This window comes from Halyomorpha halys, unplaced genomic scaffold (assembly GCF_000696795.3).
Source record: "Halyomorpha halys isolate HHAL.00 unplaced genomic scaffold, Hhal_1.1 Scaffold2082.1, whole genome shotgun sequence".
Lineage (NCBI taxonomy): Eukaryota > Metazoa > Arthropoda > Insecta > Hemiptera > Pentatomidae > Halyomorpha > Halyomorpha halys.
Window position 1 is genome coordinate 92,282 of NW_027108041.1, and position 15,883 is coordinate 108,164.

The 15,883-nt window shown below is 30.8% G+C and overlaps 1 protein-coding gene across 1 annotated transcript; it reads left to right on the plus strand.

Moving 5' to 3' along the window:
• The first annotated feature begins 1,066 nt into the window (after positions 1-1,066).
• Positions 1,067-12,748, plus strand: LOC106691108 (asparagine synthetase domain-containing protein 1). The gene is made up of 8 exons (XM_014436771.2): positions 1,067-1,402; positions 4,553-4,753; positions 5,111-5,414; positions 5,493-5,657; positions 6,655-7,040; positions 7,111-7,275; positions 9,310-9,551; positions 11,559-12,748. The coding sequence occupies exons 1-8, from the start codon at positions 1,361-1,363 to the stop codon at positions 11,737-11,739; spliced, it is 1,686 nt and encodes a 561-aa protein (XP_014292257.1). The 5' UTR covers positions 1,067-1,360; the 3' UTR covers positions 11,740-12,748.
• The last annotated feature ends 3,135 nt before the right edge of the window (positions 12,749-15,883 follow it).

Here is a 15,883-nt window from a genome sequence, read left to right on the forward strand (position 1 = left end):
TCTATATCTTGTCAACCTTGACAGCTCCAAATATTTTACGTGGAATCTTCCTCTCCAAGACCATTAAGTTGTGCTCACCAGCCTTGTAGATAGTCTACGTTTCCTAGCCATACTGAAGAATTGGCCTAATACTTGTTTTATACAGATAACTCTTGGTGTCCTTAGACAAGGCACGGCTCCTAAAATAGGGAGGGACTGGTGCTATAATAACAGCGGTTAGCTCATAGAACTCTTTGTTTAGTTTCGGAGTCTACATCATTGTCTCGAGTTATGAGCGATCCAAGATACACAAACTCGAGGAAAGTATATTCTCCAATCCTAATTTCTTCACAGGGCCTGGGGATTTCTTCTGTGACTATATATTTGATATTTTCTAGATTCACTTCAAGCCCCATTTTTCTTGCTGCTTCAGCTAATTTCATAAATCATAGACATTTTTGATTTTTTTTTTTTCATTTTGGAGCAGGCCTTCTTTGCTGTGCGTATTTTTTACCAGATCTCGGGATCTTTTTACCTGGGTGGGTAACTGGAGAGTAGAAAATAATTTGGGTAAAATGGCTTCATGCTATATGTAGCGGCAGGTGTAGTGTGGCTCTAGTCCTTGAACTAATTTTTCTAATTAATCCCTGACACTTTTTAGTTTCTTAATAGCGATTGTTATTCCTAAGGCATTGAACTTTAGAACATTTGGAACAAGGAATGCATTTATTTTGGAGCTCGCAATAGATTCATTTTTGAGGCCTAGTATTGATAATTGATAGGATAACATAAGATTGATATATCACAAAATTTCACTATAAGGCGCATACCTATGGCAGTCGACGCGACTGTCAGTTCACTGACATTACTTGTGCAATCAACTATCACGCCAGACCCTATGCGACAGTTCTGCTGTCATGAATGCAACCATCAGATAGTTACACCATGGTAGTGGCTGCGACTATTTCTGCATTAACTGAAACTGTGCAATAGTGCACTGTCAAGGCATCTACATGTGATAGTTAACATGACAGTTGATATAACTTGTACAATCAACTATCACGCCGTAGCTCGTGCAACATTACAATCCTGATTGTAACAATCGTACAGTTGCCTAATATAACGTCATTGTTTCCCCGAAAACAGATAATAGTGGTGGGAATTTTTCGGGTAAAGTGGTTATTTTCTAGGCTGTGTGGGAGTAATTTTATCGGGAAAATCATCAAATCGACTTCTTTGTGTTAATTGAACCATGCATTCCTGAAGTACAGGAGGTTTTGTTAAATTCAAATTAAATGTGTTTTTACTTTAAAAGAGTATACTTATACTCTTTTAATACTTATAATACTTATTGTTCTAGTTTTAATTAGTATAGTTTGAAATGTGTGGTATATTTTGCAACATATCTCGTGATAATATTCAGGTTTTAAATTATTTACATTACTTAGGCTTTAGTAAAAAAGTCTTTCTATGATCTATACATTTGATTTAAACCCTTAAAAAAGCTAGTTTACATGATAAAAAAATTATATACACTCTAAAAATACTCTAATAAATAAATCATTAAATTTTAGATGTTGATTTAGTTTTTGTATTCAGATAATAAGTTGATAACTAGCAAATTTAAAGAAATAAAAAAAGTTCCTGCACACAGTTGAATTATTAGAAACCAAGATTAAAGGCAGCTTTTCTATGTATACAATTGATTTTAAAATGTGGATTGAAAAACCTTGCACACTTAAGTTGAATTTAGTTTTTTTAATATTAGAATTTTTTAAACCAAAGAAAATGGTAGTTATACATGAAATTTGTAAGCGTTGCAAATTTAATGAAACCTTATATTCCTTATAGAAAGAAATTGAAACTTTATTAGTTGGGGGTATATTCCTGTGTGGTGAATATTAAAAAAAAATTAGGGTATTAGCATCTTCAAGAACTAGTTCTGGCAGGCCCTTTAAGTTGAAATGAATAACTAGCAAACTATAGTTGCAGCTATCAAACAAGAACGTCCTCCTCTCAAGTACCTCTAAACAAGGAGATATTTTTTTTTTTAAAGATAATAACATTATAGTTACTTCTGTAACGACTTAAAAATAAGAGGTTATCGATGGACATACCTCTCGAAGGAAGCTTTTTGGAAGCAAACCATAGAGTAAAGAACATGTTATTCAAAATACCAAAGAATTTGTTTATCAGTTTCTATCCTTTTAGGATCATGTAATATTTTTTGACTCTTAAGAGTTAAGAAAAGGCACAGAACGGAGTATATTTGGGATGGTTAGGGCATTAATTAAAAAATGTTTGAAGCAATAAAAAAAGAAATAACCCTTGAAATATGTCCTATTTATTGACTATTTCATGCTAAGCCCTGATGTTTCGAAAAAATGTATGAAAACTTTTCAGAAAGATCCAAGGGAAGTGGATCAAAAATAAAGGAAGCTCAATTAGTCGATGGAAATTGCTTTTATTTTCAACCATAAATATAACAGATGGATCTATCTGAACCAGTTACAATTATTTGTCTTCTTTTTATGTCAAATCATGCGTTCATTATAATGCATTTACAAGAAAATGGATAATACAACCTAAGAAAAAAATAGTTACTTTTAAAATGTAAGACAAATAAATTTCACTATTGGTTCCTCAGACCCAACTATCATGCTAAGGATATAATTAAAAATTTAATTCTTTTACTTCAAACAAAAATAAATGGGTGCAGAGACTTAGTTTTCATTCCGATTTTGAAGTTCTAGCAGAAATTAATAAATGGCAAATAATTTTAGGTTCTTGTTGAGAATTTTTCATCTAACTAGAGTTCAAATAATTTATTTAAAAAAATATTGAATTGTTTTTATTTCAGAAATAAATTAAAATTATTTCTTTCAAAAGTTCATTTAATTGTATTTGATTTTGATTTTTCATTAGTATAAGGGTCATTCTCCTACTTTGGTGTTATTTAGCTATGATAGAAATATATATGATTTATTAAAGAGCAATATATCAATTATTTAATCCTTATCATTGTATAATGGCAATATATTACATTTTGAAAGCATAAGCTATAAAAATGTTTTGGAAATTAAAGTTGATTGATTCCATTTTTTTTTTGCCCTCAGGTAATGTTTCTTGATAATATGCTGAAGCAGACACACTTAGTATTATAGTTTTTAAATATCAATTTTTAATAAAAGTCTTATTCTAGGATGTAACATCCACTTCTAAGGAATGATAAAACAGAATATAGCGCCTAATTACTGTATTAATTCTAATATAAAATATTTATTTATTTAACTTAATTGTATAAACAATTCTAAACATAAAACAGCTTGATATTCTAACAGAAAATTTATCCTGCTTGAAATATTTGAACCATTGTTACTTTTTCAAAATTAGTATATCTTATATGATAATAAAACCCAACATAGAACATAATATCTATATGTTTTTTTGAACATCTTATATGAACAAAGGTATATGTTTAATCAGAATATAAAGGAAAGGACAGAAGCTTTTAATACTATTTTTTATATTGGGAAAACACTAACATAACTTCAAGAAAAATAAAATAAAAACAATATCAAATTAGGCTAGTAGAGACTAGTTACACCAGCTGCTCTTTCACTTCATTTTGGATTGAAAATGAAAATACCATTCTTCTCTCTCTTTTTTTATAAAAAAATGTAGGACATAAAAGAAGATTAATAATGCATTGTTTATTAATTTCATAAATATCAGTGTCCTACACTACCATTTGAGATTTCCTCTTGTCAAAGTTAGGGGATCCTAATTGTGAATATTGAAATAAGATAAAATATTTACCTCTCGATTGCCATCTTGACCATTCCCTACCACTCCCTAAGAATTTTCATTGAAGTTAAGGAGAGACAAATCAACTGCTTTTCATCTTTACACTCAGAAATTTCAGAGGTTCTGAAATATTATGGAACTACGTGATTTACAAAATTTAAGTCTTATCGGTATTGATTTTGCTATAGACTAGAGAGTGATCACCTATAAAAATACTCACACGTTTCTTATTCTCTTTCCTTTCTGGAACCATGTAAAGAGGTCAAAGAAGGAGACCATGTATTTTCTGCTTCCATCTAGTGTGTCCTGACCCCTTTTTAAACCGACATTTTCCGTTGTGAGGGTGTATTGGTTCCAAAATTTAAGATAATGCTGAAAATATTGCTGCCATTTTTTTTAGGTTTACTTATAAAGAAACTGATACTACTGACTTGTAAAGTCTCAGCTTTAACTTTGTGGTAGAGCTAGAAAATTACGAAATAAGCATCAAATATTTTATAACTGGAAAACAGTTAATAATTAGAACCTCAAATTAAGAAGGAAATGTTATTCTCAGTAAGGATATTAACAGAGAAATAAAATCATTCATCTTTAGCGACAGAGCGTTCTTAAAAAGCCTTGTAACTGAAATGCACCTAAATTGGAGAATGACCTATAAAATGCTTAATAGTTTCCCAATTTTTATATTTTAGTGGATGTTAAAATTTTTATGTATTACTTTTAGAATCAGCTTCTTAATTATTTTTTTTTTATTATACTGATTTAGACCACATGTAACCATGAGTTGCTGAAGAACAGGGGACCAGATGCTTTTAATGTTACTGAAATTTCACTTGATGGTGATTGGAAAGCATCCTTTGCTGGTAGTACTCTATGGACCCAAGGCTTAAATATTAAGAGTCAACCTTTAGCACATTCAAATGGATCTATCCTTCTTTGGAATGGTGATAAATACTCAGACCTCCATGTAATTCATTAACTTTCAGTTATTCTTGTAAGATTGTTAAGAAAATCCAGTTTATTTAGTAAAATTTATTAAAAATAGGTGTCGAAAAATTTATATAATTTTTGTTATAAAAGACATTCATATGTAAGTTTTATTTGTAGTTAATTTTATTTTGTTTTTAAACCTAAAATCTTTCATGGGTTATAGTTAACCCATATTAACTATACTCTGTAACTTTATAATTTTAATTGCTCTTTTCTCTGAATTTTACATGCTAAGATTATCAATCTATGAACAGTTTTTTTATGTACTATATTATGTTTATTTGATAAGATTTATATTTATTAAAAAAATTGGGTGTTTCTGTTTTTATTATAGGCATCATCGAATTGTACCAGAAGCATAAATGAAAATGATTCAGAAGATGTTTTATACCATTTAGTGAATGGTAATATCAGTTATTTTGAACAAATTACTGGTCCCTATGCTTTTATATTTTATAATTCCAAGAAAAATGAGTTATGGTTTGGAAGAGATGTTTTGGGAAGACATAGCTTATTGTGGCTTATTTCACAAAAATCCATTATTTTATCTTCTGTTGCAGAACATAAGTCTTTAAATGTTTTAACAGAAGTTCCTAGTTGTGGTCTTTTTAAAATTTTGCTGACGACATGTGATATAAGTAATTCTTATTTTCTTACTTTCTGTTTTTTAATCGATTTACTGCTTATTATTAATTTTAATTGTATCTTTCTTTAAGGCATCGAATTGTTTCCATGGTCCCACATGATTCCTAAAGAGATTACTTCAGATGTATCTTTTTCGGTGAAAGATCTTCTATATCACAATATTCTTGGAAGATGTACAGATTATCATTGGACAATAATGAAACCTTCTGATGATGAGCCTACATTGCTTAATTTTGGTAAGGTTAAATGAAATACCTTCTGTAATATACGGATGATGAAGATTAGAAATTTGCGAATCTCTAATAATGTCAACTACCTAATGATTTTCTTTACTCCTAATTTGGTTTAAGTGTTAAATAGAAATACTTAAACTAATGACCTAATCGAAATATTTCTTTCGCTTGGGGCAACAACAAGTGATTTCCAATTACAAATTAATCAAATTTACCCAAAAAATCGAAATTGAAGTTTTTCAGAAACAAGAATGGGCATATCATGTTGTTATTTAAGGAAAAGTAGTTACAGTTTTTTTGAGAACATTGAATGTATAAATTTAGTCTTTAACACAATGCTTCATATAAAACAATAAATTTCTAAAAATGAATATTGGTTTTTGTTTTATTTATTCTTTCTTGAAAATTAATAGCTTAGTTGAATGCTTATACTAGACTTATAATATAGATTAGACTATTAACTATACTTGACTTGTAGCTTACATTAGACTATTAGCTATACTAGACTTTTAGCTTATATTAGACTATTAGCTAAACTAGACTTTTAGCTTATATTAGACTTCATAGAATCTATTTTAAATATTTGTTTTATCCGAGTAATTTTCTTACAAAATCCATCCACATCATATGATTTCAACTGTATTTGGGTGGGTTTTGGAAATAAGCAACTCAGATAATGTAATAACAAAATAGTTGTGAATTATTTTTGATGTGTAATGATTACTGATTACTGCCCAAGAAAATTCTACTAGTTGAAAGATAGACTGTTACTAACTATTTTTAACTAAAATATTACTTACATCAACATTATAACAAAACAATAAAAACTGCATAAATTGTTTTGTACCTTTAGCATTATTACTCCTTCTGTCTTCATTATTCAGAACTATTTTTTCTAATATGTTAAAATTTATATTTGGGGCTTAAAATCTTAACATACTGAATATATTTTACTTTAATATTGTTATTTTTATTTATCTAATAAAAATTTGCTTTTTAGATGAGGGCCCTGAAGTTGTTTTTCCTCACTTTCTTGAAATACCTTACTACTTAATCACTGTTAACAAATTAAAAGATCTGCTATTTAAGTCTGTACAGAGGAGAGTCATTACAAAACCAGATTTCTGCAAGAATTGTCTATTGAAAAATGTAGATTGTAAACATGCTAAGATTGGAATCCTATTTTCTGGTGGTTTGGATTCTGCGATTCTGGCTCTTATAACTGATAATTTTGTGCCTGAGGAAGAACCTATTGACCTTTTTAATGTTAGTTTTGCACGTGACTCTAAGCAGAAGTTTGATAATGTACCGGATAGAAAAACTGGGAAAAGAACATTGGAAGAATTAAAGTTATTGTGTCCTAAAAGGTGTTGGAATTTTGTAGAAGTAAGTTTGATATATATTCATCTGCTACTTTAACTCATTCTTTTTATTTAATCATTTTCCTGTTGTTTAGATAAATATAAGTCAAGAAGAGCTTAAGCATGAGAGACATAACCATATTGTTTATCTGATTTATCCATTAAGCAGTGTACTAGATGACAGTTTGGGTTGTGCAGTTTGGTTTGCTGCTCGTGGAAAAGGATTGGTGAATGAGCAACCATATACTTCCCCAGCTCGGGTAATTACTTAACTATGCTCTCAGTTGTTATATATTGTTACATAGCTCCCTTCTAATACAGAAATATATTGCCATCCCCACCATGAAATCTCTTAACTCTCTAAGGCAAGATTTTACTCAGAAAACAAAAAGCTGATTTGTAAGGAATTGTCCTCAGAAAGAAATAGGGCTAATCTATGCACTCAAAAACAAAACAAATCCAATAATATTTCTTACTCAAACTTAGTTCATCTTACCATTAAATGAGATTTGCTGAAACTGTGAGTTAAAGAGTATCAGGATACTCAGAATTAAATTTTTATGTTTCGTGTTTATGGGTTCCATTCATTGTAAATTTCATCTTGAGTTTAAGAGTTTCTTGTTGAGTTAAATTATTCAGTTTTTTTTACAAATGCATCAGGAAATATAACACACTTTGGAATATCGAAATTTAAGTTGTAAAGTGATAACATTTCTTATAAAATTACAGCAGATATTATTTTAAAAATATGCATGGATTAAATTTTATGAGTGTTATGAAATAGTTCAGATAGTTTTCAGGAAAAATAATTGAAGAGTTTTCTCAACAATTCTATTTATGAATGCTGAATCCAAATTTCGTGTTTACCATTTCGCGTGGTGGTGGCTTTAAGAGAAAATAGAAAAGAACCAAAATGTTTCCAGTTGTTTGCTTATTACTCGAAAACTAAACATGATTTGAAATTCCATATGTAAATATTCAATAAAAAATTAAAATAAAATAAATTTCTTATGGATTGCTTATGTTATATTTCATTTTCGATCAAACTATCATGTCACTACCACATTTAAGAAAGGTCATTTTTCAGTCCACTGTGAAAATTTAAATTAAACTCTCTTTTAAGTGCCTGCTTGTTCTCCTTAGTTTCAGAGAAGAAGTGTGAGTGAAGAATTCAAATAGTGATGGCATTTCCTGGGAAAGAGCAGTCATAATGTACAATTCATTCTGATGTTTGCAACCACTGGCTCATCTTTTTTTCAGACATGGCCACAGTGAGTTACAATTGATGTTAGCTCTTCATAATTAAAAAAAAATATTTAAGCACCCTGACTGACTTTGTAGGCTGTTTCCTTTAAAGACTATCTAGGAAGCATCACATTAGTGGTTTCTAGTGGTAACTATCGTGCATGCGATTAACACTAACATATAGGATAATTCTTTTTGTTAAATTTAAATGATGTTACAATGATTTGTACCTGCATATAAGAGATGAAATTTTGTTTGTAATAAAATCAAAATCGTGTAGCGATTGTTGGTCAGATAGGAGGTTTCATAGTGGCTATGACAATATTTTCCTTTTTTATGATTGATTTTTATATATGATTTTTGATACATCATTCAAATAAAAATTTTAATTTTTACTGAACAAATTTTGTACATTTATTTTAACCAAATTATGTACAATTAGATGAAAATAAGCCAAAATGCCTCTAACCTAGGTTTAAGGCTTAAACATGTGGTTGGTAACAAGTACTTTACATCCAAAAGGTATGCAAAGCTATTTGAGGGGAATAAATAAAAATATTTAGTGATTACACATGAGTGATTTTTCAAGCTATTTTATTTGCAAAGTCAAAAAATTGTTAGCTTCATATAATTTAAAAAAATTTTCATTAGCTGTGCATAATCATTCAATTGTTTTTTGGATTAGCACATTTGGAATGTTCTAAAAGATTCATAATTCTCGAATTATTCGAAAAACTAATCAAAAGATAGGAACATGCACAGAATTCTTAAAAAATAAATATAGTTAAAGAATCTATTATGCCTTATCTTTGCTACTACTGATGCAATTAAAACTTTTTTATTTTATAAGAAATTTAATCATCTTTCAAGCAATTGTATTTGACATAAAATACTATACTTTTTACACGAGAGCTTAAGTAAAATATACTTTTCATTGTAACTTTTTTATGATAGTATAAAAGTTAATTACTGTATTGATTAAATATATATATATATATATAAATATAAATAATAATTTCATCTAATAATGTGGTTTTATGATTGTTTAGGTTGTATTATTAGGAATGGGAGCTGATGAAATGTTTGGAGGATACTCAAGACATAGAGCAACATTCAGAAATAATGGATGGAAAGGTTTAACTCATGATTTGTATAATGATCTACGTCATATTGGCGAAAGAAACTTAGGGCGTGATAATAGAGTTGTCTCTGATCATGGACGAGTACCTCGTATGCCATATCTTGATGAAGAATTTGTTGCTTTGGTGGATTCATTGCCCACTTGGTTTAGGTAATTAAATCACCTTTTTCAAAAATTATGTTTTATAAGTAAGTAAATATAATGGATTATTATTACTCTGAAGGGATGGGAAACATCTCCTCTCCTTGAACCATTTGGATCTTATTATGGATGAGTTATTCCTTACTTGTCTTGAGATCGCATAGAATTTAGGATATTGGTTCTATTGAAGCTCATTTGGTCGTAATTTTAGTGATATCTTCAGAATTAATTATTTCCTGATTCAAGTATTGTAACCTGTAAAAGGCAAAGGGCTTTCCATTGACATAGAATGTCCTCAACCTATTGTTTACCCTCTAAGCATAGAAGATACATGGAATCTTCCACTATCTTCATCTACTTGAGATAAAATTTTAACAAATAATGACCTGCGAGACCTGTTACTGTTCTCAACTCATTCCTTACCAGATTAGGTAAACTTTTACCTTTTCCTTTTACACATTTATGAAGAGTTTAGATTGTTTAATCCCAGGTTTAGTAGTCCAGTACGTTTTCTTTTTTTCTGTTTCCCTGGAGTCAATCTCCGTATTGTACTAATAGATATAGTTCAGGGCCTAATAATGAGTCCTTTCTTGTTAGTTCATCGGCTATTTCATTTCCCTCATGTTCCAATGTCCACATTAGAGAAAGCTTGTTGCCCTTAGCAAGATTTTATCTTATAAGACTGTAAGTTCTTTAGTACTGATTGACTATCTTATAAAATATATTGATAGTTTTACCCTTAGAACTCTGCTTTAGATTTTCACATGCAATGATTTCTTTGGCATGTACTGTTGGGTAAGCCTATATGCTGTGTCCTTTTATATGCATTTTGGTCCATATACACCTGTCCCTTCATTTCCTTCCCTAACTGAACCATCTGTGTACCAGACTAGGGCCCCTTAATAATGAGTTTTTTTTTTTAGAAATATAAATAATTTGTTCAGTAAAAATTACAATTGTTATTTGATTAATATATCAGAAATCATATATACAAATCAATCATCCAATAGGAGAATATCATCATAGCCACTGTGAAACCTATCTAATCAACCATCAGTTTCGTGATTTTGATTTTATTATTTTTAAGATTTTATCTCCTATGTACAGTTACAATTATAAAGTAATTAAGTCCTTTCTCCATTATCATTAATAAAGTTTTCTCCAAGTTTACCAATTACACCATCCGTTTTTGACTTTGCCAACTCTATCATTGAGTTCTCCCATAATGATAGAGATTCTTACTGTCATCTAATATCTTTTGTAGTTCTTCAAATAAAATTTCTTTTTCTCTAACTCTAGTATTGTCATTGGGACAATATATAATGAGTAGAGCATATTATTTTCCCTCTAATTTTAGTTTCACACCCATAATCCTTCCATTTATAGCTCTCTTATTCAGAATGCTTCCACACAAGTCTTTGTGCACTATACACCCCACACCACCCCTTGCATGTTCCTGGTGATCAATGTTTGAGAACAGTAGTAGGTACATATTCTCCAATTTGTTCCTCTCCTTTTTCTTTCTTTTTTGCTTGTTTGGCCTGTTATGTAAACTTGGGTTTCTTTAATTTTTCAACCAGTCCCATTTCCTTTCCTCTGACACCCTTCACTTTCCATATACCCAGAGTGAAATACCTTTTTTGACACCAGATCTTGCACCATAATATACTATTGGCTCTATTTCCTTTCTTACTTTTCATATTTTTGTATCTAGGGTAGACAGGCTATGAGCCTGCCATATCCATATCCTGATGAAGCGATTGCTTACTTATAGTTTTCAGGCCAACTCTCCACTGTTTCATGGCCACTACTGACCTAAGACAGTGCAGTGGCGCGAGCATCCATTAATGCTCAAACAGGCTTAGGACCAGCTTTGGCAGAGTTACTCTTACATTTTCTGATATAGAAATAGATTTACAATTATTTTTTTTATACCTATTTAATTATAATGATAACGCTTAGTTCATATTTAACATTTGTTTTATAATATTAGTCATTGTAGTTACATATTTTTAGGTGCTGTCTAAATCCAAAGATAGCTAGAGGCATAGGTGATAAATTGGTTCTAAGGCTCCTAGCATGGAAATTAGGTCTGCGATCAGCTGCTTCACTACCAAAGAAGGCTTTGCAATTTGGTTCTCATATTGCTAATCCCAAAGATAAAGGGCATGTTACTTCGAAGAATTTAATGACTTGAAGGCTCTTAAGCATTTTGCTATAATAAAATATGGAGGACGATATTAACTAAGATTCTTGGAATTATCCTGGTAAGAAAAAAATAATTGAATGGTTGAGAATTCATGAAGTAAGATGGTTTACTGCTCATGCCAAAATTGAAACAAAACAAAAAATGAAATAAAATATGAGAGTTAAAGATGAAGAAAAAGGAATGTAATTCCAAAATCTGCGTAATTGTAGATAAATTACTTAATAACAAAAAAAATTTTTTTAGTGTACTATTTATAAAATTATTAGTTAAAAAATAAATATTCTTAGTAAGAATATTACTTTTAAAATATTTCAATCTGAAACAAACTTTAGGTAATTGCATAAATGTTTACATTACTTTTAGAATTATGAATATATTTATTTTTCTATCATTTATTACTTTATTATTATAAATTTAAGACACTTTTTATAAAAAAAAACAAAAAAAAAAAAAAAAAAAAAAAAAACCTAAATTATCACAGCTGACAAACCACTGGTCACAAATACTATCGATCAACCATCCTTTTACAATGGGTAATAGATCCAGATCTGACATTCCTACATTACAAAAAAAAATCTAAGTTTTGAGCACTGCACTTTTATCACCTCAAAGGTGGATACGAATTATGCTGTGATGACCCATTGAACCTCTTTCCTCTTCTGCTTCTTTGTATATCCCTATAAATCTTCGACTATTAAACATACACACAAAGCAAATGGCAGTGCTAGGAGCTATGTGAAGATATGAACAAAGGTTCCTAGGGAAGGCCTTACAAGACCATGTGTTTGAGGAAGACCCTCCTCAAACATTTTGAATAGGATATCAAGATCCTGCCATCTATTGGCAACATGACATTTATAACCCATCACTTATTCAGCAACCAAGTAAAATTGTAATAGCTTTATTCTTCCATGTTACCTTATTCAAATCAATAGTCAAAATTAATTTAAACACTAACCTTACTAAACTACATAGTATTCCCTTTTGGCCAAAACCCACTTATAATCAATTGATTATATGAATGAATCATTCAAGGTTTTATTTCCACTTTTCACCATATTTAATTTATTTCAAATCAGTTCACACCATTCATACCAGTGATACTATTAAATTCCAATTAATTCGGGTAATATCCCCCAAAATCGTATCCTGGAGAATATCTGAATTAAACACCATTATTAAAAAACTGATGAGCAGTGTTACATTGTTGCCTTTTGGGAATAGCTAACATTCTATTTCTAGGAGGGCTGTCCAGAAAGTAACAGATGTTTTGAAATAAAATATTCACAAATTGAAAAACCCAAAGTTTATTATATACATTTGAAAGGTGCTCTCTTAAACTATTTTTGACCAACAGTTCGGACACCAAGATGGCGACTCTACTCTCACCCATCGCCATGATAGGCTAAAACGTCTATTACTTTCTGGACAGCCCTCATAATATAGGAGAAATTATTGCAGGAAGGACTGTTACCTCCTTTTTAAGCATCCCCTCTACCGGCTGAGGAGCTCATCAATGTCTGCAGTGGCATTCAAATAGAAAAAGCCTTGGGCTTGGACAGTGTTCTGAACATTGCACTTTAGGCAGCAATAGAGAGTCAACTGGATCTTTTCTTAGAAATATTAAGTTCCTGTTTGTTTGAGGGGTCCTGTTCTTGACTTTAGAAACAGAAATGTCATGTCTTACTCCGAAGGGTAAGAGATAGTCAAGTGACCTTTTAGCCTATTTACCACTATGTTTGTTGGATATAGTTGGCAAAGGTTTGGAGAAGATTCTGTACACAAGAGGTCAAAGGTGTAGCAGGCCGCTCCAGGACCCAATTTTGGTTTCATAAATTAAAATCTACAAGAGACATTACCATCTTGGTATTGGAGAAGGTTTGGATGGCTATGACTGGAAAGAGATTGAGAAGAAGTGTTATTGTGGCATTATCATACTGAATCTAGAAAACGCCTTCAAATCAGCAAGATGGATTGCCCTATATATTATATAGACCATAACAAATTATTTTAAGGACAAGAGGAGCATCACTGTGACTGATAGGAGGGAAAGGGGTCTATTTGAACTCACATATTTGCATGCTACACAATTCATCTACCACAGATAGACTATACATATGATACTTTGGCCGAAATTAAGTGGAGAATTACATTAGGAAACAGATATTATTTGAGTGTATGTAAGCATCTTAGCATATCACAAGATGCAATTCCCAATTACATAAGTGGTTCATAAGGACATTCCTCACATATGCATTGCAGTTTAGCTTTGTAAATTGAGCTGGGTAGATTACTTGTCAAGTATGGGGGAAACAGATCTGGAACAATGTGGTGCTTCACACTAGGAGAGTCAGACGACCGAAAGTGTCATGGATGGAGGGGGTTGGTAGCTGATACAGAAGCCTTCTAGGGACCATAACTTCGAGAGTGGTTGTACAGGACAGAGGTTAGTAATGAAACTTAGATCTATCACGGGTTATAACGCTGCAGAAATAATTATGAATCCGAACTACGCAAAAATACCCGCATTCATGGCAAGATACATGAGGAAAGGAGGAAAGAAGATAAAGCCAGTCTGTCATATGAAGGGGCGTTTGAACAACTAAAAAAACTTGTCTGTTGCAGTCCTATAAGTATTGTACCAAATATCAAGGACTCTTACTTAACAACGGATATTAGTGACTAAGCCATAGGAGCGGTACTACCCCAAAAGAAGAATGGTAAAGAACTACTCCTTTGCTATCCATGTTTGATACTGAAAAAAATACAAAATTATTCCAGCACCGAAAAAGAATGACAATAATCTAGATATTTAACTATTTTAGACCCTAACTGCGGTATAAATTTCTTTATTCATACTGGCTATAAACACCTCTAACATCTAAAGATATGCAAGAAAGATGTCCAATTCATTGATGGAAGTTGTGTCTCCAAGATTACGAATATACCAAGTATATTGAAGTTAAGATGAAAAACGTTGTTGACAACTTATTTCACCATCCTGTGGCTTGCAACAGAAATACAGGAGTATGGAATGTATCATATCTCCGAAAATGAATCATCTCTAGATATTCGACTCTGCCTAGTCTTCAGATAACAGAATCTTTATCCCGACCATGATAAGGATTCTGTTATCTGAAGACTTAGTCATATCATGGATGATGGTCAAATACCAGCCAACCTAGAGGGAAAAAATATCATTATCAAAGGATTTAATAATCACAAGATCGATAAAATATTTAATAAATATTGACAGAACTTGATAATTTGAAAACAAAGAACTGAAAATATACGGTCAATTATTTACATGAGAAAAATTTCCGATCAATCGAATAAATTATTAATTAATAAATTACCGGAAATTTACTGACAATAATAAACAGAAAGAATTAATTTTAGACAAACATTGAAAAGTCGTGCCTGTTTGAAAATTATAAAAACAAATTGTTTTGGCCAAACATGGAGGACCTCATTACCGTCGTAATTAATGAAAGTCATCAAAATCAAATATGATAGGCCTAATTTATGATACCACACCGAAAAACCATTTGATCAATAAAGGTGGATACCCGTGATATGAGAAATTATTACGTTTTTTTCTTTTTTGTAGCACACTCGTCCTTGACTAGAAAAATATTTATTAGATATAGCAAGAAAACAATTGAGTCCATGGCCACGCGTGCGCAGCATTCTTACTTCTCAGGCCGGTGGTGGTCCGGGTATATTCTTTATTTTCTTGGATAAATGAAAATTTAGGCCTAAATACTTCTGTGTTCAAAGTATGTCCTATTATTTTATCATTATTCTATATCCAATTATTTTATTTTTACTATGGATTCTTTACTGTTATTCCTAACTTTCATATTACGGACACTCACTTCAGGAAAGAATATATAGTCCGTTAATTAGAAGTAAATATAAAAAGAACTCAAAAATGAAATTATAGAATTCTTAATGTTATAGGTTCTTACTGGATGTGTTTCATTAATATAATTAAATCTAATGAATGAAATTACTCTTCCTTATTTAAATGTCCTTATTTATTGAGGTGTAGATAGTTGACCGTAGATTAATGCTTGAAGAATTTTGTCGGGGGGTGCGGTCAGCAAAGAACAACATAAATAAACAAAAC

Excerpts from the sequence above, each read along its gene's own strand:
- LOC106691108 (XM_014436771.2), top strand. The coding sequence starts at position 1,361 with ATGTGTGGTATATTTTGCAACATATCTCGTGATAATATTCAG. Across the intron at positions 1,403-4,552 it reads TATCTCGTGATAATATTCAG|ACCACATGTAACCATGAGTT; the intron begins GTTTTAAATTAT and ends ATACTGATTTAG. Across the intron at positions 9,552-11,558 it reads TCATTGCCCACTTGGTTTAG|GTGCTGTCTAAATCCAAAGA; the intron begins GTAATTAAATCA and ends ACATATTTTTAG.